This window comes from Enhydra lutris, unplaced genomic scaffold (assembly GCF_002288905.1).
Source record: "Enhydra lutris kenyoni isolate GAN:26980312 unplaced genomic scaffold, ASM228890v2 scaffoldscaffold5, whole genome shotgun sequence".
In the NCBI taxonomy this organism is placed as follows: Eukaryota; Metazoa; Chordata; class Mammalia; order Carnivora; family Mustelidae; genus Enhydra; species Enhydra lutris.
The window spans coordinates 20,617,653-20,642,046 of record NW_019154089.1 but is presented as its reverse complement, the minus strand read 5'-3'; the positions used below and the strand labels follow the sequence as shown (position 1 = coordinate 20,642,046).

General features: G+C 47.0%; 1 protein-coding gene across 2 annotated transcripts in view; it reads left to right on the top strand.

Moving 5' to 3' along the window:
* LOC111141103 (WW and C2 domain containing 1) overlaps positions 1–24,394 on the top strand; it is a 151,406-nt gene that overhangs the window by 58,498 nt on the left and 68,514 nt on the right. For both annotated transcript variants that reach the window (XM_022493434.1, XM_022493433.1), the window contains exons 2-3: positions 13,684–13,793; positions 23,817–24,020. In XM_022493434.1, coding sequence (XP_022349142.1) covers positions 13,684–13,793; positions 23,817–24,020 — 314 coding nt within the window. The remainder of the gene's footprint in view (positions 1–13,683; positions 13,794–23,816; positions 24,021–24,394) is intronic.

Here is a 24,394-nt window from a genome sequence, read left to right as displayed (position 1 = left end):
GGCAACTCAGTATCATTCTCAAAGGGTCTACTGGTTTATGCCAGGGGATGAACATAGGAGCTGCTTACATGGCTTGCTGTGAGAACTTAATGCCATGGCATACATGTAAGGAACAGCGCTTGTGCTGGTATTATTATTCTCTGAGGGTTTTGACACTGGGTCCCTACAGAGGAGTATGGGAGGCACCCTTCACACACTAGATTTTCATGACAAAATGGCACCATGAAATGCCAGATCTGGAAGAGTTGGTTGAGATGGAGTCCATCCTCTTTGTTTCATTGATGGGGAAACAGAGGCCCGAGGAGGGGAAGGGTCTTGACTGAGGTCACCTGGGTGGATATAAGATATGTAGCAAAGCTTCTCCCACAGTCAGGCGGCTAGGAGGACTGATGACTTCAGAATCCAGATGGAGCCCTTCACCAATCCTGCTGGATGCACCCTTTGATGTCCAGAGCTCAGGCAGGCCCAGTGTGGGGATCAGCTGACATCCCTCCCATTGCCTCTCAAGCTCCTAGATCAATCCCAGAGCAGGTAGGAAGCTTGTGGGATATTAAAAACACTATACATAGTCTGTTCTGCACTGTGCAGGTAATCTTCCGTGATACCTCTCTCCCTCTCCCTTCCTCCCTCCACAATCCTCTTGGGCCAGTTGGCTAGTCATACCTTCTCCCCTGGCACTGCAGCTGAAGGCGCCTGCCAACCTGTTGGTTTCTTTTCCGTGTGGCTCACCATCTGGAGTGCCCACCTGGCCTCCTTGTGAGGGGTGTGTGTATGCGTGCATGCAGGCACCTGTGTCCCAGGACTGGGGTATTGTGTCCCCTCTCTGTGTTTGAATGGCTGCATGCACAAGAGCAAGAGAACAGAGCACAGAAGATAATGCCCAGAAGTCATCCTGGCAGGATGAATGAATAATTCATATTGTATCTGCTGCTTTCCAGGGCTTCCTGAAATAGCTGTTTTAATTGCTTACTTGTTTCACTGCTGACTTTAATTCGGCTGTCTTCAGCACAGCACACTTTGGTGTTTAATGTTGACTTGCAGGTAGGGCTTTCCCTTCAGGGAATGACACATTCTATTTATTTTCTTCTTTAAAAAGAAACGATGGGAGGAAAATAGGCCCTTAAAGAAAGTCCTGTTTCTCAGAGGTAAAAACCATTCCCTTTTCAACTCCTGTGCAGAGATCCTTTGTAGTCAGTTACTCTAGGCCTCGGTGATCTTGGAAAATAAGGAAGTAGCAGTGAGAGGGGCAGACAAGGTGAGCTTCTGGACTAGATCAGTCTGCGCCCTGTGATGCAATTCGTGAACACTTGGGTGTCTGCAGCATTTCAGATTCTAAGACGCAACTGGGTTGTGCTGACTCGTGCTTTCCTACAGCAGCCAGTTGCAGTGTCAAGGAAAGATATCAGGAAGGCCCTACCTGCCTGGGTTCCCCACCTAGGCAACCCAGGAAACCACCCTGACCCTGATGCCCATAGTGGTGGTCGGAGGGGAGTGAGGGAGGACAGTGTCCTGTCCTTCCAGGGCTTTGGCAGGTCACCTCTAGTGTGAAATGCATTGCCCAGCTTTGAAGAGGCTTCTTCCAGTGGTTCTGGTGGAAAGGCCTGGAGAAGAGGGTGGATTGGAAGCCAGGTGTTTGGAGCCCCTGATAAATGCATATGGCGGCAGCAAGAGGTAGCAAGATATGCAGGGCCTGGGCTGATGGAGGTTGTGTGGGTTACAGCACAAGTTGACAGGTGTCTATCTGAAGACACAAATGACACCAGAAGACCCCTGATGGTTGGAGAGATGGTGCCACTGGGCTTTGTGGTCTAGTCCTGCACCTGCAGGACCAAGGTCCTGTAGAGCCTGTAGTCCAGAGACTGCCGACTGCCGACTGCCCCTGCCCCTCCCCCTGCCCCAGGACCCAACCCTGCTTGATCTTCCGTCTGCAAATGGATGCAAAGGGAAGGGGGCTGTTTAATGTGAAATGAACCAGAAAGAAAATGATCCTCACTGAGGGCCTTCTACATACCCAGCAGCTAAATGGTTGAGAACCTGAGTTCCCAGATCAGATCCAAAAGCTGGCTCTGTGCTCACTGGCTGTGGGACCTCAGACAAGACACTGTTCTGGACAGGAGCCCAGCAAACACTAGCAAGGGACTGATACAGCCTACCTATAGGGCTGTGCTCAGGGAGAGGCTGAGTCACCATGACCAGGACCTGCAGAGTAGGATGGGGAGGCTGAAAGCTTTGATAGAGAAGGAGAGGCATTTCTTGAACACAGGGTTGGCTACCACTTTTTAGAGTCCCTGCAGTTATGAGGTTGGGGATGCTATTATACACCAGTGGGCCCTAGGCATGGTGCCAGGACCAGCAATATCAGCATCTCCAGGGAGCTTGTTACAAATGCAAATTCACAGCCCCACCCAGAATCAGAAACCTATTGAATCAGAAAGTATGGGGATGAGTTCTGGCTGTCTGTGAGTTCTCAAGCCCTCCAGAGGATTCTGATGCAGCTCAAGGTTGAAAACCACTGCTGTGTACAATAAGGAGATTCCAGGAAGGGTTCTCATAGAATAAATGAATATGGGCATGGGAAACAGGGGGCAGGTCAGGAAATCTGGGTGGCTGGGAGGATCCCCTCCATTGTGGCCATATGACCTTGGACAAGTACTGGAGACCGTCTCGGAAACTCAGTACTGAAAAGTCCTTTAGGAATCACTGTGTCATCTTTTCATGGTGGGGATGGGGAAATAGTGGCCCAGAATGGGAGAGGGACTTGGCCACCCACAGTCACTCAGTGGCAGAGCTGGGAATTGAGGCCAGTTGGATTTACCTCTCAACTGGCCAAGTGTTCCTGGGTGTGTCAGGTCCAGGTCCCCTCTCTATGCCTCAGTTTGCACATGTGGCAAATGGAGCTGATAAGAGTACTTATAAGATTACTTTAAGCAAATTAAGATTCTGGTACATCAAATATGGCTTGTTGTTTTTTTTTTTTTCTTGACAACTTTTATTGAGAAATTGATTATTAAAACACACTAAATTGTATGTATTTAACAAGTGTCACTGGATGAGTTTGACATACATATGTATATCTGTGAACTTAGATTTCTATTAACTCACATACTGCTTTTATACATAAAAAAAGAAAAAAACCCAACTAGATAAACAAAATAAAGCTCCAGTGTTCCTAAAACATCTTCCTATTCAGAATCCAGTTCCCTTTTTTTTTTTTTAACTTATTTTATTTAAATTGCAGTATGGTTAACATACAGTGTTATATTAGTTTCATGAATCCAATTCTTTGGAGTTACTTTTTAACCCCGGATTATTGGTGTCTGTGCTTTGAATAGCGTCCTTGTTGCCCTCAAAGTGTTTGTGATACAGCCTTGGCAAAAGGACCCACAGGGGCATTCAAAGGCTTTGGTGCTGGGCTCAGAAGCCAGCGTGGCAATCAGGTAGAGTTAGCCTACTTACTTTGCACTCCTGCTTGAGGAATGTTGCTAAACAGGTCAGTTCACTGCCTCCTCAACCCTTCCCCACAACCATTTGGCTCCTAGGGGTTAAAAGTGCTCCACTGTTGTCTTTAGGATTTCATCCCAAGCCAGGACACCTTTGATGTGTACACAGGAAGGGAAATCTCCATCAGGATTGCAGGCTGGCTGACAGTGTTGTAAGACGTCAGTAAGCATGGTGACACACAGCCCCACTTCAGGGATGTTAAACCATATTTTTAAATGTGCTGCTTAGGATCACTGGAAGATAGTCTGTGGAAGGGAGCCTGAGTCGTACCTGGTACTTTGTACAACCTCAACAAAGTTTAGCATTGTTTATTATTATTATTACTGTTATTACTGTAACATACCATAACCAATGCTGAACAGTATTGGTTTCTCTGTTGGTTAAATGAGGGTGGCAGTACCTGACACACAGAAAAGTTGTGGGGATAAAGGAAATGATTCCTCTTACATAGAGTATATGGTCCAGTGCCTCATACTTAATTGGTCTTCGGCAAAAGACATTTTCATTATTGTTTCATTTGCAACCTCCCAATGCTCTTGACCTTTGGGGTGGGTGGCCCAGTAGTAGATTAATAAAGGCTAAAACTGTAAAGGGGGCCTTAGAAATACCATATTCCAGCTCCCTTGTTTTGGAGATGGGAAGCCCAGAGAGGGTAGGAAGCCCACAGGCATGGCTATCCTAATGACAACATCAATATTCAAACCCAGATCTCTTCACTCCCCTTCTAGTGCTCTAAGCTGTGCTGTCATGGAAGGATCCCAAAGAAGCCTTCATGGCCAGTTCCTTCTAGGAGGACCAGCTCCTCAGGCCTGCATGGTTAGGGTGAGGGTCAGAGCTCAAGGAATAGAGAAATGGTCAGATTCCAGGGAGCGGTGGGCTGTGGCCTCTGCTCTTCGAGCTGGAGGTTCCTGGACAGCCCAGCACCTGGGAAGACCCCTTGACAACCTAGCTCCTGGGACTGGAAGGAGTAAAAACTGGGAGTTGAGTGCCCTCAAGATCCTGACTACAGAAGGGAGCTCTGCATTTGTACCCAGCATTATATGCCAAGTGTTATATTGAGTCATTCCCATGTACTAATTCATTTAGTCTCTGCAAGAACCCTGCAAGGCAGATTTTCTTGACTGCTTTATACCTGTGAGGAAACTCGGGCTCAGAGCTGGGGAAAGAATGGAGTAAGATTACACAGCTAAGAAGGATGAAACTGGCCCTTTTATAGGGCACAGAACTGCCTTAGCCTAGCTCTCAATTCGGGAATGAGGATGAAGGTGGGGCGGAGCTGGATGCAGGACAAACATGCATACCAGGTGCCCTGTTCTGTTGGGGTGTTGGGCTTTCAGGAGATTACCCTCTGATGAGGAAATGGGCCAAAGGAAGGGCCCTTCTCTCAGCCTTGTCACTCCATGAGTGGGAGCTTCATAGTTTCATTCAGGTTCTTGTCCAATGATCATTCTTCTTTCAGTATCATAAGGACAGTTAGCCCAGAAAATACTATCAGTACCTATATCTTGCAGGATGTTCAGATACTCACTGTGTTTCCTATAGAGCCGAACTCAGCACCAGGTTGGCTTGATCTCTTGGTGTCATGAGTGTGATGCAGGCCTGGGGTTGATTCCAGACTTTATTCTCAGCCCTGTCATTGGATTCTTGCGTGGCTCTGAGCAAGTCTTATCTCTCTGTGCCTCAGTTTTCTTAGCAGTAGAACAAGGGCGTTGATTTGCCAGATTCCAAATCCCCTGCTCAGTTTTATCATTTCTTAATACCTCTGCATCAGAGGCCTCATTTGGACAGCATGTATTCCGAAGTTCTGTTTTGTGCATTATCTCATTCAGTTCTCAAACAACACTGTGAAGCAGGTCTGAAAAGTACCTACCTAAAAGGGTTGTTACTAGGGTCAAGTAAGTTAATATCCACAAAGTGCTTGGAAAAGTTCTTGGCATGTGGTAAGTATTTAATAAAGGAATTTTTCCCTGTTTTTCAAATTTGAAAACTGAGCTACAGAGAGTTTAAATGACTTGCCCAAGGTCGCACAGCTCAAAAATGGCAGAGCCTGGATGCAAACCCAGGAGTCTAGCTCCAGAACCCTGTGTTCTTAACTACTCCTCTATGCTGCCTTTAGGTAAGACAAAAGTTAGAGTAACATGTTATAGAGCAAGGGTACTGTGTGCAACAGGAGTGTGGCTCACTACAGGCATGCTAATTCTCCTTTTAAACACAGCGCTGTCGGGGCACCTGGGTGGCTCAGTGGGTTAAAGCCTCTGCCTTCAGCTCAGGTCATCATCTCAGGGTCCTGGGATCGAGCCCCACATCAGGCTCTCTGCTTGGTGGGGAGCCTCCTTCCTCCTCTCTCTCTCTGCCTGCCTCTCTGCCTACTTGTGATCTCTGTCAAATAAATAAATAAAATCTTAAAAAACAAAACAAAACACAGAGCTGTAATAGGCAAACAGGCTATTGCAGAATGTGGACTGAATTTGGCCTTCTGCTAGTCAGTTGGCCATGCCTACTCTAGTGCACAATCCGGTTCTCAGACCAGTAACCTTAAATCCCAGCAAGTGATATGCAGAGGGGTAGCAGCATGGATTCACCCCTGTCCATGAGCTGGAAGAAGTTGTGGAATGGATAGACACAGAGACCTGGGAATGGAAGCAGAGGAGGGGCCTGGCCCAAGAACTCAGTGAGGGCAGAGTAAAGACAAGATTTAGGAGGGGAAGTGAGCCACCCGTGTGTGTGGGAAAGGGGCAGCCTAAAAAGGAGAGGGAAGCATGGAGAACAGTCTGGAACCTTCCCTCTGGTTTGCTCCCTCCTTTTCTTTTCCCCATAAAAGAATTCCAGGAGTGGGAGTGATCAGGCCAAGAAAGCTTCCGGATAATCCAGCTCGACCAAAGTAGGGAAGCAGGTCTGGGGATAAAAACGCCAGGATGTTGAGATCGGTGTTTTGAGAGTGGAGGGAGGGAGGGAAGTGTTCTCTTAAGAACGAGAGTTTAGAAGTCCCTAGTGTAAACACCTCCTCCAGAGAGCAGATTTTGAGAGCCAAACCCGCTCCGGCTGCCATTTCCCAACTCCTGGTTTAATTTCCAAAAAGGGAGTATGTATGCAGTCCTAGCCCCTGGAGTACAGTGCGGGGTGTATTGGTGCTTAACCTGGACACTTATTTTACCTCCGTTTCCCCATCATGGAAATAAGGATAGAAAACCCAGCTCATAATACCAGCTAATGTTGGTTGAGCCCTGTGTGCCATGGGCTCAGCACAGCTGATTTGAACATCCCCACTTTCCGGACAAAGAAGCAAATTGGGGCAGGTTAGGGTTCATGCCCAAGGCCAAAGAGTAAGTGACTGTGTCTGCATGGGGTTGCAGGGGGCTGACTCTAGAGCCTGTTGGAGTGAAGGGTGCCGCTGCCGAGGGTCACGGACGTGTCTGATGCCCTGAGACGGAAGAGGGGCATGATTCTCACGGTGCACAGAACACAAGGCCTCCCCACGGATCCCGTTAACAACCCACATCTACTCAGGGCTCCGTCTGCGCCAGGTCCTGCGGGGAGCACTCTGTATGGGTTATCTCCTTTAATCCCCACCACACCCTATGAGATCGGGACTTCCAAGTTTCACAGAAAAGGACACTCCTCCTAAAGAGGTTATGTAACATGCCCCTGGTGGTGGAAGAGGCCCAGCATGGGTTCCTGAGCCTTTGTGGGTAACAGCTAGTCTGCCTCCCCAGCAACTGTGAAGCCGACCACCATCTTCTTCCTTCCTGCCTGGGCTCCTTCCTCCTCCAGCCTTTCCTGACTATCCTGTTGCCTAAATCTCTCCGGTCTTCCAAACCCCTGGGACTTTTCACGTCTGAACGGCTGACCTAGCAGCTTATCAACCATCCCTACATCCTCCAATTAATTGCCTGTGGTCCACAGCCCCGGGTAGCATGGCCACCTCATACACAGTCACCAAATGCCATGATGATGGGTCACTGCTTGTTTTAAGGGTGAACCTTGGCTCCCTGGCCAGACCCACTGCTCTTGAAGGCAGAAATAAGGCTTATTCAAATGTCAGAGTCCCCCTGGTGTCTAGTGTGGGACTAGGCTTTTGTGTCCCTGCAGTAAATGTTTGTTGCTTGGAGGACTACTGGAGGTGGGGGAGAGAGAGAAGGAAAGCAGAGGGTGAGGCTAGGAGCTTCTCTAGGTCTGCTTCTGCAGCCTAGTTTAGAGGTGGCACTTACAAGGGAAGCCCACCCTCTGCATCGCTGTGCCTCCACCCCATCACTGACAACAGAAAGATATGTTAGGTGGCTTTTTCCCCCTCAGACTCACCAACATCATCCCACCCCAACTGGCCGTTGCCATTGCTTCCCCCCATGGGGTCTCTGCTCAAAGATCACCTTCTGCAAGAGGCTTCCTCTGACACTCCCTCCCTTCCTCTTGCTACCCCCGTGACCCTTGATCCCACCACCCCTGTGGCATTTTTCTGCACAGCATGAATGTCTGCCGTGAGGGACTTTGGCAGCTTGCTTCCTGGTTGGGGTGTGTCTCCCGACCAGAGTGTCAGGGCAGGTCCCTGTCCGTCTGGTTCACTTCTGCTGTGGGCGTCGATGAAGGTTCAGCTGGGTTCGGTGTGCCCAGTCCTCCTCACAAACTCTGAGATGGTTGTTTTTTTCCACACACCCACCCCCGACGCCCCTGGTTGTGAGAGATGTCTGAATAAATGTATTTGAACAGAACTGACTTAAAGGAAGGGAGGACTTCCAATATGGCACTTTCTCAATGCCCACCCCAGCCTTCAGCGTGCCAAAGGTGAAGGGGACATGCAGCCCTGTTCTGCAGCAGCCTGGCGGTGAGGCTGCGGGGGTCGGAGTTGTGCAATGGAAGCTATGGGAACTATGCATGGGAAACACCCCCAGGCGGAGGAGCCTGCCGCCTGGGCTTCTTGTGCCTGGGCGGGAGGAGAGGTTCAGCTGAAAGTTTGGACAGTTCTTGGCTTGCAGCCTGGAGGGCCCTTTAGAAAGTGATCCCGCCCAGCTGTCCTTCGAAGAGAGCTCACTCCCGGGGCCAGCATCCTGCTGGACAGCGATAAAGAGGTTGCTGTGGGAAGCATTCGGATTGCTGGGGAAGCAGTAGGAACATGAAAGATAGGTTACTCGTTCCTCAGTCCCCAGGGAATCACCACCCAGTGTTAGACTTGGCAAGAGGTCTTCCGTTCCTTCCCTGAGCTGCCTTGCTCAGAAAGGATGCAGCATCTGAATACCCAATACTGGCCCTGGCAATCTGGGAGCCTCTGCCACATGACGCCGCAGCAGGAGGGCAGGGAGCCTGTGTTCCTGGACAGGTGGGCCGGTGCGGTCCCTGTACTGTGCTCCCCATAGGGTGCTCCTGGCAGAGCCTATCTGTCTCCAAGGTGACACATCCGGGCCACTTCTCCAGGAGGGCCTATTGTGAAACATTCAGGAATGTTTGTGTTCCTTCAGAGATTTGTAATTAAGAAGAGGCAGAACTAGTTTTCTCTTGGCCCTCTTCCTTCCCTCCCTCTCGCCCCTCCAGCATTCGGGCCATTTTGATCTCATGATTGGGGTTTTCGGTAGCCCAGGACAGGGAGGCTGGAGACCACTCCAAAGCTTGAAATGGGGTGCATCGCTTCACTGGAGGGTGGGGGCTGGGAGTTCCAGGCAAGCCCCCAAGTCCAGGCTGCATCTGAAAGCGGACATCTCTTCCCAGCCCACATTCTTGGCACTTGCCCAAGGGGAGACATTGTAGGCCAGAGAAGCACCCACCGTTTCCCAGAGGGCACTGGTTTAAACAGACTGTTCTCTCTGGCAGGAAGAGTGAATGTCTGCACGTGCATATATACATGTGTGTGTGTGTGTGTGTGTGTGTGTGTGTGTGTGTGTGTTTAAATCTTTGTGCAACTAAAAACACTTCTCTTCATCCTGATTCTCTGAATGACACATTGCTGCACACTGAATAATTCATCTCCCTCTTGGCATTTGTTCCAGAGAGAATCTTGCTGTCCAGATTTCTTGTAAGTTGCATAGTCTTCCCATAGAAGCGTTTTCTCTTTCCCATGGAAGAGCTCTGGGAGCGAGACTCTCAGCCCCCTGGCTTTTCCCCCAAGGTTGCATCAGAGGGGAACACGGAATATCAAACCAGAGCCCCCCTCCTCCTCAGGCCCGCTCCTTCCAACGCCGGGTCCTCTTGACTCACTCTTCTCTACCCAATGGGCACGCTGTCTGTGTTCACTGCATGTGGAAGCCGGCATCTCAGTGGGGTGGTCTCAAGACAGTCACATTACTGAACCTTGTAGCTTCTGACTTCTGACTTCCCCGTGTTGAAGGCCGGAACCATCAGCGGAATTCAGGGTTTTCTGGAAAAGTGATGCATTTTGGTGTTTCAGACCTGCCCATCTCCAGTCACCCTCCCCACTGAGAGAGTTCAGTGAATTACTGGCATTGGTGACTTGGGTGACTTTGAAACATTTGATTGTCTTTTTGTCAAGCAGCTTTGCATGATCCAAGTGTATTGAACATCTTTGTACCAAGACACCGATGACCGAAGGTGCAAATGTGCAAAAGCTCCAGGGCCCTTTGCCTGCAGACTGGCCTCTGTCATTACCTGTATCTGTGGCATAGCTTACTCTGTGCTCCAGGTTGCTGTGAGACTCACTCGGTCTTGTTCATTCGTGTTTGCAAAGCTCTGGTTTGGGAATCAAGTAGTAGGGCTTTAGGTGATCCCTCTGGGGTTTACTAACTGTGTGGTACTGGGCATGTTTTCTCATTTGTAAAATGGAGTAAGAGTGCCTGCTACCCGGAGAGAGAGAACATGATATATATAACTTGCTTTCTAGGCCTACATTTAGCCATTATTAAATATTTTAATTATACTGATATATGAACATTACAGAGAAATTAGTAAAAACAATTATATTAGAAACCGTGTACTGAGATGACATTTTAATGTACATCTTTCCAGTTTCCCTTCTTTATGTGCTGCTGAAGCAAGCACCCAGTTTCTCTTCTACACACACACACACACACACACACACACACACACACAGATTTGTAGGCAAAATATACGATAACAGTATCCTGTAGATTTTCTCTTTCAACAGTGTTGTTTTTCTCATAATATATTGAGATCATCCTCCTGTATTAGCAACATATAGAACAATACATCATTATTTGTCATTCCTACATATTCATTATCATAGTCACCCATTCCACAAATATTTATTGAGCACCTGTTGTGGGGGACCCAGGGATCTCTTGCTTAGATGCACCATTGGATGAAACCACTTAATTGATCCCCAGGGAAGAATTATGAAAGGTGCTGATCCAGGGGATCTGTCAGAAGGGGCATATCTTCTTGGTTTTCTGGGTTACAGACAGTATATATAATAAGATTCATATCTCTGTGGGGGTGCCTGGGTGGCTCAGTCAGTTAAGCACCTGCCTTCAGCTTAGGTCATGATCCCTGGGATGGAGCCCTGCATTGGTCTCCCTGCTTAGCGGGGAGCCTGCTTCTCCCTCTCCCTTAGCTGCTCCCACTGCTTGTGCTCTCTCTGTCAAATAAATAAATAAAATCTTTTAAAAGAAAGAGAGAGAGAATTCATATCTGTGCAGCCAGAGGTTTCAGGGCAGAGAGCAGGGAGAGGAATGAGCCAGAAAGGAAGGTCTGACTGGTGCATTCCTGCTCCCTCCCAGATCTTTCTGTCCTCAGGAATACAGTGACTCCCTGTGGAAGGGTATGCCTGTGTGTGGAGTTTTCAGAGACTCTTTCAGAGATTTGCTGTATAAAATGATGTTGGAGGAGATTAGATTCCTGGTGGTCACTGATCTTCATTCTCCATAAGGAAGAGGAAACAAACCACCTGGTGAAGTTTGAGGATGGGGAGGCACTGTGGCACGTGGCCTTTAGTTTCTGAAGTCTGTGCAGGGCATGGGGGGTGGTGGCATGGGCTGAAGACAGCTTTGCAGGAACTTTATCCAAACTGGCACAGGTGTGCCTGAATGAAGAGCCTTCTTCGTGGAGGGAGGTCCTCATCCCCTGTGTGTCTTCTCCGTTTTTCCCCCTTTGACTGTACAGTGGCTTATGATTTTCCACAGGACTCGGGAGGTACACTGAGAATGTCAGCTTTCGAGAGAACCCTGTAGCTCACAGCAGGAGCGCTGGAGACCGATTTGAAGTCCCAGATTTGTCACTGACTTGGAGAATGTTATTTTGTATTTTTCAGCCTCAGTTTCCCCTTCTGGGAAATGGAGATAACAGTAGTGTTTTCTGAGCACTCATTCCTACTAGGATCTGTGCTACATGTTCCTAAAACATGACATTCTTTAACCTAACCAGCAACCTGGACAGTTGCTACTATTATCCCCACTTCTCAGATAAAGATACTGAGACTCAGGGGCACCTGGGTGGCTCCTTCGGTTAAGTGTCTGACTCTTGATTTTAGCTCAGGTCATGGTCATGAGATCAAACCGTGCTTGGGGCTCTACACTCAGCAGGGAGTCTGCTTCTCTTTCTCTCCCTCTGCCCCTCTCCCCCGACCTCAATCACATTCTGTCTCTCTCTCTCTCTCTCCCCCAAATAAATAAATCTTTAAAAAAGAAAGGGGGGGTTTGTGGTGCACCTGGATGGCTCAGTCAGTTAGGCATCCTACTCTAGATTTTGGCTTATGCATGATCTCAGGGTCATAAGATCAAGCCCCGCATCAGGCTCTGCACTCAGCATGGAGCCTGCTTGAGGTTCTCTCTCTCCCTTTTCCTCTGCCCCATCCCCCCAACCTCTCTAAAAAAAAAAATTAAAAATAAAAAACAGAAGCTCAAAGAGATTAAGTTGCCAAACCCACACACCACCCTAAGGGATGCTTACTGAATCCTTACTCTATGGAGTGGAGTCTGTTGCATATCCTAGATCCCTCTGGCCTCATCCTCATCGTCTCCCACAATACAACAGTGAATTACTGACTAATGGAAGCTTTTGGATTCTCATTTATTCACTCAGGAGGTACTTTTCGCAGCCTACCTGATTTGGATATATGATGGCACATGAACTTACCGCCTCCTGTCCACGGGGGCCCTTCCAGTTTTTCTTTCTCCCCTCATATGTTTTTCTTTAAGTCTGACTTGGAGTGGGTATAGAAAAGGAGATTGCACAGCATAAGAGAGAGGGTAGTTTCCCGAGGCTTAGAGGGAAGGTCTTCATCAGAACTCTGAGACCCCATCCAGTTCTTTCTCTTCCTCTCCTGTTGCATCTTAGCTTGCCACTCTATCCAAAGAGTGATGAAACAGAGCCTTCTAGTCTTCCAGGATTGGGAGGGGGTGGGAACACACAGGAGAGGGAGAACATCTGAATATGTATTTTAAGCAGAGTCCGCAATGGGAGAAACCAAAGGCTTTCCGGAGGGGCTGCTCAGTCCCACAGGCTGTATGTCTAGGTTGGTGGCTTCCTGCACTGGCTGAAATGTTTGACCGATGGCTTGTGCTCTTTTCCAGCCTTCACAGCCCTTAATTCATTTGGTTGGATGATTTGTCTTCTCACTTAGCCACCAAGTGGGTGATTACCACCACTGCCCACCAAAATGGGGTCTTAGAGGGTGGTTATTACTAAAAAGATCGGTTTGGCCTGGATTGTTTAGGGAAGGACAGTGGTGGGTGTAGGCATTTGGGAACCTACTCAGGAGGAAAAGAAATACTTCTTTTGGCCGAATTCATAGGGATAGGACATCTGCTATTCTAGATGCTGCTATAAGCCAGCTTTCCAGAGGGCAAGTGGGCGTGACAAACATGGGATAGACCCTGAATGAAGAATGGTGGTGGGGCGGGCAGGTGAGTTGCAGATGAAGAAGCTAGAGAGGGCTAGAGTCTGAGTCCAGAAACAAGACTTGACATTTGAACCCTTTTCCTCAAACCCCCCAGAGATCCAGCAACAGAGGCCCAAAGAAGGAAGATGACTTGGTGAAATCATTTCCAAATTAGTGGCAAAGCTGGGACCAGAATGCAGATTACCCGCCTCCCTCCTGGGTGATCTAATCCAGTTACCTTCCTGGGACAACATGGGCCATGGGGACAGCAGAGCTGGGGCCAGGGCGAAGTTTGTGGCTCTGTTGGGCCAGCCCAGAGGACCAGGGAGGCTGACAGAAGCAGTGAGTTGTAGGGCCTTGGGGACCGTGGGCTGATGGAGTCTGTTTCTCCTCTCCCTTGCCAGGTACACCAAACCGCTCACCTTTGCTGACTGCATTAGTGATGAGTTGCCGCTAGGATGGGAAGAGGCGTATGACCCGCAAGTTGGAGATTACTTCATAGACCACAATACCAGTAAGTTCCTGGCCAGCCTCCCTTCCCCTTCCTGCACCCCATCCCTCTACCTCTACACCCACCCCCCTCCCTGAGTCTGAAAGAGCTGCCGGCAAAGGCTCTTAAAGCCAGATTGTGTTTTGTTTTATATGGAGTTAGATGGAGATGTCGATGTGGATATAGATAGATAATGTATGCTCGTACAAAATAACCATTTAGAAGAGTTTTAAATAGAATCTAAAACTCTCCCCCCTTGCAACCCAGCTCCCCAGTTTTGCAGAAGCAGCCACTGCTAATAATTTCTTGTGTATCATTCCAGAAATGTTCCAATTGTATGTTTGTGTGTACATGCATCTATTCTTCTGTTTTTTTCTTTTTTTAATATATCTCCATTTTTGGTGCCTACAGTTTTTTTTCCATGTGAGGCAGATGTGTCATTTTCATTGCCAGGCCATTGTGGAACCAGAGCCCCAGCATGTCCCTAGCAGCATGTGCACGCCTGTCTCTGTAGTGGATGGGCATCAGTGTGTGTCTCCGGCCCATCATACTGCTCAGCCCACCCTCACTTTGTGCCCATGATCCAAGTATCCTGATCCAGAGTACACATTCCTAGTGTCTCTGTCTCTGGGACTGTGCTGGAGGGATAGATTGAGAAAGGGACAAGAAAGGGACAGGCATATTGTCTGGCAGGTAGAGGAACTCAGGTCACGGTCCCCCCAGCCAGGGAGAGTTGTTGTGTATTTGGGCTTCATCGTGTCCTCTGAAATCTGCTGCCCCATTTGTCCAAGGCCGTCTCACTCTCAACTTCTGAAGTGTAGGATTCCCTTTGTCCTTTCAGGCCAGAGGAAAGTGGGCTGAAATGGGATGTGCCTGGCCAACCTGAAGGCTGAGAATAGGGTAGGAAATGCTAATAGCCCCTGTTCACTGAACATACATCCTGTGCCTTGCGTGCAGCGAGGTGCCAGATAGGCGTCATCTCGTTTCATCCTCCCAGCTCCCCTGGAGGATGTTAGGAGGAATATCCCTGTCTTGGACATAGAACTTAGAAGTCGTAACTGGCTGCTTAACACTCAGAGCGAAAATGCGGTACAGCTGGGATTTGAACTGGTACCAGGGAGCCAAGTTGTGCCTCCCCATTCATTTCCTCCTCAGGTTTCCACTAGCACCCGGCCGGGCTCTGTGGTGCCACTCATCACTCTGTTATAAAGCAGGGCAGTATCTCATTCATTGCTCCATTCCCAGGCCTGTGTTTGGTAAGGCACATAGTAGGTGTGCACTTGACCTTTGTTAAATAGCAAAGGGCATACATGCATGAATTCATGACTGAGTGGATGAATGAGCCGACTTCATTGAAGAGTTTCTGAGGGACAGCTAATGGCATTAATTGCTTTTTGGGGGGTAGCGGAGGTTTTTATTAGCGCTCATGATTGCATGCTGGATAATGAGAAGTAAATATGCCTAATTGAGTGTGTGCGGGGAATGAGGTTAATGTTTGGAAGGCTGCACAGTATGCTGGGTTAAACACTGATGTACAGGGACCCTAACCAGTTCTCTCCTTGTGTCTAATTGCTGAGTTCATCCCCCTCGTTAAAATCTGATGGCGAGAGTGGGATTTTACAGTGCTTCTGGGAGTTGCAGGGAAATAGGAGGGAGGAAGGAGTAGCAGGCACCAGCAGAATTTATTCTTGAGAGGATGAGGGCAGAAATGGGGTGTATGGGCAGGTGAGTAAATGAGGGCCACCATAAGAAGAATTCTGCCTGAGAGTTTTACCAGCTCTCAGGCTAGCAGGTGCCTTTTGCTTTGAACTTGTTCTCCTTGGAGGGAGGACACCACCTCTACAGAAGGAGCCAGGGGTGAAGGTGTTGTGACTGTGACCCTCCAGGAGGCCTAAGCATTCAGAGCCGTGGACTTCGACCAGTCCTCCATGTGTGTATTGTTCATGGACGGAAATTACCTTCTTGAGTTATAGACCCAATAGAATTGAACGAGTTAAATCTACTATCCAACATTCATTCATTCAGCAAATATTCACTGACCACCTGTCATGTTCCAGGCACTGTTCTCACAACTTGGGATACATGAAGAGTTGCAAAATGGCAATGATTCTTGCTCTTAGCTGAAACCCAAGAGTTGGAAGCTCAATGGACTGCACCACACAGGGGCCCCCATATTTGTCATTTTTAATGCATCAAATAGATGGAGTGATACATGTTAACACATAAAACAAATGCACCGGGGCGCCTGGGTGGCTCAGTGGGTTAAGCCGCTGCCTTCAGCTCAGGTCATGATCTCCGAGTCCTGGGATCGAGCCCCGCATCGGGCTCTCTGCTCTCTAGGGGAGCCTGCTTCCTCCTCTCTCTCTGCCTGCCTCTCTGCCTGCTTGTGATCTCTCTGTCAAATAAATAAATAAAATCTTTAAAAAAAACAAAACAAAACAAATGCACCATAATTGCCCTCGTTGCTGACCTTTTGTGTTATTTCCATTTATTTGTTATAAATAAATAAAATCGAAGGGAGAATCCTTATTCATACTGCTTCTCTCCTTTGTGATAATTTCCTTTATATTTCCAAATATAGGGTCACTAAGTGAAAGGTCATAAAAATTTTTTGAGACTTCTGGTCCATATTCCTAGGTTGATAAGTATTTCCAGAAAACGGTAGCAGTCTGTATTGCCACAGGCAACAAGGGTACTGTTTTCCTCATACCTTGATCAGTATGGGGCTATTTTCATTTCTTTATTTTTTGATAAATTCTTCGTAGGTTGAAACTGTTACTTCCCTGCTTTTCATTTGCATAGTAACAAGGTTGGGCATTCTCCAGATGTTCAGCTGTTTTTAAGACGATTGTTAAAGCCCTTGGAGAATACAGTAGTGTTAGCCCCGTGGATGGGTGTGTGGTGTGTGGAGGAGGTGGGGGGTGGAATGCAGAGTTCGGGAGTGTGGAGAACGTGTGGAATGTGTTTGTAGGTTGAGGTTGGGAGCATGAGAGAGGATAGAGAAGGGGTTCTCAATCATGGTTTCAGTCAGTTGGCTAAATGTTTGTTGGCAGTAGCTGCCTTTTGGGGAAAAAGAGGATGGGGAAAGCTGTTTTATGTAGCCAACTTTGTAACCTGCTGAGTGATTAAACTGTGTCCATGTATAGCTTTAATAAAAAGGAAAACTGGAAAGTAGCTAGACAAGGTGATATGAAAGATCCTGCCTAAGTGTAAAGGTATCTGTTTGGGTGTGATGGGCTTAGGGAAGGGGAGTATGAGTGGAAGAGGCTGGGCCTGGGAGGACGCCCTCAGAGTAAGACTAATTCAGGACTAATTTAGGACTAACAGCTGTTAACACAATTCCATAGAACCCCCTGGGCGCTTTTGAAAAGCCCAGTGTTCTAAAGGACAGTTTTTTCAACAGTTGCTGGTACAACTGGCCCACATGGAAAAAAGTACACCTCCACTTCTGTCTCTACCTCACACCATACATAAAAATAAACTCAAAATGACCATAGACCTAAACATAAAAGGGAGAACTAGAAAAGAGCTAAAAGAAAGCATAGGAGAAAAATTTTCAAGATTTGAAGGTAAGCAAAGATTTTTTTTTTTTTTGGACAAGACCCAAAAAACACTAACTATAAATGGAGCTTCATCGAATTTAAACCTGCATTGTTAAAAGACACCATTAAGAAACTGGAAAGACAAGCCACAGATAAGAAAAAAATATTTACAACACTGACATCTGACACAGGACCCATATCAAGAATGTACAAAGAACTCTTACATCTTACAACTCAATAGTAAGAAGCCCAGCAGCTCGATTAAAAATATAAGCAAGAGATTTTAAAAAGACACTTCACTAAAGACATACAAATGGCTAATAAACACATAAAAGTATGCTTTCAGCATCAGTCCTTAGGGCAACGCAAACTAAAGACGACAGGGAGGTACCCCTCACTCCCACTGTAATGGCTAGAATGAAGATGAACAGTGCCGGTAGTTGGTGAGGGTGTGGAGGAACTGGAACTCTAATACATTAGTGGTGCGAATGTCGATCAGAACCAACATTGTGGGAACTAATTTGCTGGTTTCTTATAAAATTCAGTATATGCTTGCCATACACCCCAGCAATTCCACTGCTGGTTAGTTTTACCTGGGGGAGATGCAAACAGATGCCCATATAAAGACTTGTGCATGCATGTTCATTAAAGCTATTCATAATAATCCACAACTAGAGGGGTGCCTGGGTGGCTCAGTCATTTAAGCATATGCCCCTTGATTTTGGCTCAGGTCATGAACTCAGGACTCTGGGATCAAGCCCTGCATCAAGCCCTGAGCATCAGGCCCCATGTACAGTGGGGAGTCTACTTGAGAATTCTTTGTCTCCCTCTCCTTCTGCCCCCTCCTGTTCATGTGTGTGCTTTCCTTCTCTCTCTCTCTCTCTCTCTCAAATAAATAAATCTATTTTTAAAAATCCCAAACTAGAGGGGGGTCTGGGTGGCTCAGAGGGTTGGGCCTCTGCCTTCAGCTCAGATCACGATCCTGGGGTCCTAGGTTCGAGCCCCTCTGCTCAGCGGGGAGCATGCTTCTCCCCCACCCTGCCTGCCTGCTTGTGATCTCTCTCTCTCTCTGTCTCTTTCTCTCTGTCTGTTAAATAAATAAATAATCTTTTTAAAAAAAGAATAAATAAAAAATAAAAGTTCCAAACTAGAAACAACTTAAAAGTTTATCAAAAAGTGAATTATGGGGACGCCTGGGTGGCTCAGTTGGTTGGGCAGCTGCCTTCAGCTCAGGTCATGATCCCAGTGTTCTGGGATCGAGTCCCACATCAGGTTCCTTGCTCAGCAGGGAGCCTGCTTCTCTCTCTGCCTGCCTCTCTGTCTGCCTGTGCTCTCTCTCTCTAACAAATAAATAAATAAAATTAAAAAAAAAAAAGTGAATTATGATAAGTTCACACAATAGAATATTATTCAGTGAGGCGCCTGGGTGGCTCAGTCGGTTAAGCATCTGCCTTTAGGTCATGATCTCAGGGTCTTGGGATCTAGCCCCACATCAGGGCTCCCTGCTCAGCAGGGAGCCTGCGTCTCCCTCTCCTCCCTGCTTGTGCTCTCTGTCGCTATCTCTGTCTCTCTCTCTCAAATAAATAAAATTTAAAAAAAATATATTCAGCAATACCAAGAAACAGGTCAGCAATAAAAACAACATAAATGAGGGGCACTTGGCTGGCTCCGTTGTTAGGCATCTGCCCTTGACTTGGGTCATGATCCCAGGGTCCTCAGAGCCCCACGTCTCCTTGCTTGGCATGATGCCAGCTTCTCCCTCTCACATTCCCCTTGTTTGTGTTCCCTCTCTCGCTGTCTCTCTCTCTGTCAAAAAAATAAATTACAATCTTGAAAAAAAAAACACAAACAAACCATAAATGAGTCTCAAAAGCCTTAGACTGAGCATGAGAAGCAAAGCCCAGGGAGCACATGCTGTACGGGTCCATTGATACCAAGTTATAAACAGGCAGAAGCAGAGGGAGGAGGTGGGTGGGGGGCTACTGGGAAAAAGAGTACAGGGATTGTTAGGGCAAAGGGAATGTTTTACACATTGATTCAAGCAGTGGTTTATGATGTACACGTTTGTCAAAACATAGTGAACTATATACGCTTCAGAAGCCTGCACTTCATTGTATTTAAATTATGGCTTAGTGAAGTCGATTGAAGCAGTGTGCTGATGCCCTCTTCATACTGCAGACCAATTAAATGGAAATCTCTGGGGTAATCCCAGTGTGCAACCAGGTTGAAATCAGTATTCCGATGTGGGGTTGTGTGTTGTTTGTCTGTGTGTGCATTCATCTATCTGTGTTGGTTTCTACTGCAAGAGAGCCCGGGCCACCAAAAATGATAGCCAAGCCAGCCTTCAGCGGAGGCTCTCCTGTTTGTATTCCAAGGAGTAGAGCCTCGGCCACAGGGCAGGCACTGGAGGGAGGGTTCATCCGGGGGGCCCCTAGCTGTTTGTCCAGGGCCCAGCGGTTCAGCGAGCGCTCTGGTGGGTGATCCGCACTGGAGCTCAGCATCACGCCAGCCAACCTTGCCTGCCGGCCTCAGTGACCACTCAGCCCATCTGTGTTGGCACCTCTTAGAGAGTGGTTTTCACCTTTGGTGACACATTGGAATTATTTGACAAGCTTTGCAAATTGCCGTTGACTCATTTCAACCCCCCAGAGATTCTGATCTAAAACCTGGGCATCAGGAATGTTAATATATCGAGGAATGATTCTCATGTCCCAGTCAGGGCTTCTCAGGCATGTCTGCGTTTCAGAGTCACCTGGGGAAGCTTTTCCAACTCTCAGTGCCTGGCTCCCACTCTGAGAAATTCTCATGTAAGTGTTCTGGGGCAGAGTTCTGGCTTTTTTGTGTTTTTGGTTTTTGTAGTTCCTCGGCTGAGTCTACTACACTGTCAAGACCCAAAATTACTGGATGAAGTATGAACATATTTTTTTAAGCAATTTTGCTGAGAATCTGGGGGAAGAGGCACTTTCATAGGCTGTTCATGAGAATAAAAATCAATACAACATTTTGGAAGGTAATTTGGTTGTATCTTCCCTCTAATAAGAAATATATCCTGCAGAATTATCACACAAGTTCATAAAATTATGTTTTTAACAATTGTCACTACAGTATTGATTGTGGTAGCAAAAGAACTGAAAACAATCCAAATGTTTTCCCAATAGTGGTCTGGGAAACCACTAACACCTACCAGAAGTCAAGCCTTATGCCATACCGTAGAATACTATAAAACCATTTAAATGGTCGAGGTAGATTAAAAAAATTTTTTTAAATAAATAAAAACAGCAATAAAATTAAAATGATAAATAACAAAAAAGTTGAGTTACGTCTGTATCCACAAGGAAAGATGGACATGATATATCATTTGCAGATTACAGACTAGCAGACGGGACATGGGGCCATGTTGCACTAAAAATAAATTAGTGCATATAGACACACATGTATAAACCGATTTATGTATCATCAGAAGACAGTGTCTTCTAGTGTGTGAGACTCCTAGCAGCAGTTACCTCCTAGGAGCAGGATTAGAGACATGGAAACTCTCACTTCCTACTTGATAAATTTGCAGTGGTAGAATTGTGAGATTTTCCTTTTTTGTGTTTTTCAGTATTTTTCCTCAAAAATGTAGATTTTTAAAAGTTACAAACTTTAGAAAACATCTCCAGCCTTGCCGTGACCAGCTCTTTCTTTTCTGTGTCTTTTCTCAGCTAGAGGTCTGAGGCTAGTGCTCGAGGGGCACTCAGGAGCTGCTGAATCTGAGGGAGTCCACATCTACTGATGGGACATGGGGCTCAGCTTTTTTTTTTTTTTTTTAAGATTTTATTTCTTTAATTGACAGAGAGAGCGCAAGTAGGCAGAGTGGCAGGCAGAGGGAGAGGGAGAAGCATTCTCCCCACTGAGCAGAGAACCGATGTGGGGCTTGATCCTGAGACTCCGGGGTCATGATCTGAACCAAATCAGATGCTTAACTGACTGAGCCACCCAGGCACCCCAGGGCCCAGCTTTATAAATACTTCCCTTCTTAATCTTTTCTTGCAGATGTTCCTCCTCCGTTCTTGGTGGAAAGGTTGCAAAGCTTTTCTTAGGAGAAGCAATCTTGTGGCTCCTGCCAGCAACCTTCAGACCTGGTTTTCTTTCCCAGAAAAAGGGAGGAGGAAGAGCTAAAGGTATTGCTATTTGTGGACAGTTTAAAAACTGGTCCCATGGGGCGCCTGGGTGGCTTAGTGGGTTAAAGCCTCTGCCTTCAGCTCAGGTCATGATCTCAGGGTCCTGGGATCGAGCCCCCCATTGGGATCTCTGCTCAGCAGAGAGCCTGCTTCCCTTCCTCTCTCTCTGCCTGCCTCTCTGCCTACTTGTGATCTCTGTCAAGTGAATGGATAAAATCTTTAGAAAAAATACCAGCATGCTCTTTAAAAAACAAACAAACAAACAAACAAAAACAAAACAAAACAAAAAACTGGTCCCAGAAAATAGTTTGAGCTTTACTCTCAACCATTGTTTATTTACTTTACCTGGGCAAAAGAGCTGTACGGCTTCCTAGGAAGCAGGGATGCAGGGCCCATTAGCCTCTTTAGTAATTATAGGAGTAGATTCAGAGAGGTTAAGCAGCCTGCTCATTGTAACACAGCAATTATTGGCAGGAATGAAAACTTGACCCTGCTGCTTTTTTTTTTTTTTTTTTAAGATTTTATTTATGTATTTATTTGAGGGAGAGAGAGAGCGTGCAAGCAATGGGGAGGGGCAGACGGAGAGGGAGAGAGAGAACCACAAGCGAACTTGCACTGATCACAGAGCCCAATGCGGGGCTCCATCTTACAACCAGAGATCAGACCTGAGCCGAAATCAAGAGTCAGGCATTTAACTGACTGAGCCCCCCCAGGCACCCCGGCCCTGCTACTTCTGAAATCATTCTCCTTATCCCTTCTTGCTTTCATTGGAAATGCTCATTTGGGCCTACTCGGGAGAAATGAGAGCTGTAGGGCCTGCAAAAGGTGGCACAAACTCAAGTCCCCCAGGAGTCAGATTCCTGACACAAATATATGAAACGGACCAGCAGACTGATGGACGGCATGGGTCTGCGGCCGGGTGTGGCCTCAGCGTAGCTGGATCTTCTGAGAAACCAGACACTAGGATTCTAATGTGTTGATCTCCCCATTTTTACATACTATTTACCAGCTCACAATTAGTGAAACACTTAGGGTTAAGCAACACCTGTGTACTGGCTGGATTCACCACATGGTCCTGATGGTACCATTTCCTGTGTGTCAGCCCCTCCGAGCCCCACCCACCACTGGGAGCTTTCTGGAGGGTTGGCAGGTGATGGGCACCGGTTCTTTGACATTGATGTGACCTCTTTTGTGTCTGCTCGGCTGCCAGCTGTCCCTTTTTTAAAATGTCTATCTTTTGGGGTTTTGACTTTTTTTCCAAATGATCGCTGTACCTACTTACTCTATACATCATTTTTTTTTTAAAGAATGAAGAAAAAATATCCTAATACCAAGACATCTCTACTCTCGACAACATACTAAGTTTTCTCCTAATCTTTTTGAGAATGTACGTATTATTTCAATAATCATGAAATTCTCTATACAGTTTACCCCCTGCACTTCACTCACCTGTCAGAGGCTCCTTTCCACTTCATCCATATTTCTTTGAAGACACTTTAGTAGCTGTAGCAGTGGATAATGTAAGATACAGCAGACCTATTTGGCCAGTTCTTTTCCATGTGACCTTGAGCAAGTTATTTGACCTGTGTCTAGATTTTCTCTTTTGAGTAGTGGGGGTTATAACAGAATCTGCTCTTTAGGGTTGGTGTAAGGCCAGTGGGGGTAAAGAGATATAAAGTAGAACAGTGCTTGGCATTCAATTAATGTGAAATAAGTGCTAGTTCTTCTTCTTCTTCTTCTTCTTCTTCTTATTATTATTATTATCCTGATTTGGTACAAGTGCATCTTTACCTGACTCCTTTATTATATTTAATAATAAATTACTATGGGGGAATTATTGATCTAAGGGTGTTCACATTTTAAGGCTCTTAATTTGCATAGTCAGTCCTCTTCTAAGTTCATTTTAATTTACATTTCCAGCAGGTCCCTATTTTTTCACCGTCTCTAAAATATTATTTATTTTTCTTTACTCCACCAAAACAGCTGACCTTAAGCTTCTCTAATGTCCTTGAGCCTCTGTCTAGATTAGAACGCAAACCTGTTTACACAGGTGTAAAATTAGCCTCACCATCAGGAGACAAGCTGGTATCTCGCACTGTCCTTCTCCTGGCTGCTCTGAGATGGCTTGAATTTGGGTATGGAAATTGATTCTGGTTTATTTTGTGTTTGCTTGTTTAATCCAAGTGGAGAGTCACTGTTGTTTAATAGATAAGTTTAACCCATCTGCTTTCTATCGTGATTTCTATTTACTGCGTTTTTTGATTTCTGGGAGTGGATTCCACAGGCCACCAACCCAGCAAGACATTTGTGAGGTGCTGATCTGGGGTGTCTGGGGTCTGTTCCAGAAACCACCCAGATTGAGGACCCCCGGGTACAATGGCGGCGGGAGCAGGAGCACATGCTGAAGGATTACCTGGTGGTGGCCCAGGAGGCCTTGAGCGCGCAGAAGGAGATCTACCAGGTGAAGCAGCAGCGCTTGGAGCTCGCACAGCAAGAGTACCAGCAGCTGCATGCCGTCTGGGAGCACAAGCTGGGCTCCCAGGTCAGCTGTGAGTACCTCCCCCACCCACGCCCCACCAGCACCCCTGCCCGGAGATGGGAGTGGCTATGCTCAGTCCAGCCTGGCTTGCCTCCCAGTGCTTCCTGTCTCCTTGCATCTCCGCTTCTGCTGCAAACCACCGTCCTCTCCCACCGCCCTCTCCGATGCCTTTCCTGCTCCTGCTTGTGCCTTTCAGTGATTCATGGGCCATTGTCATTCCATTGCTTTCATCTGTCTGCAGTCATCTCCACCTATACCAACTGCTGGTTGGGCGACAGAGCTCCTCACCGAAAGGGGTGTGGGGAGTAGGGAGTTCATCCTTAATGGATGTAGTTTCAAGTGGGGCAGATAAAAAAGTTCTGGAGACAGATAGTGGTGATGGTT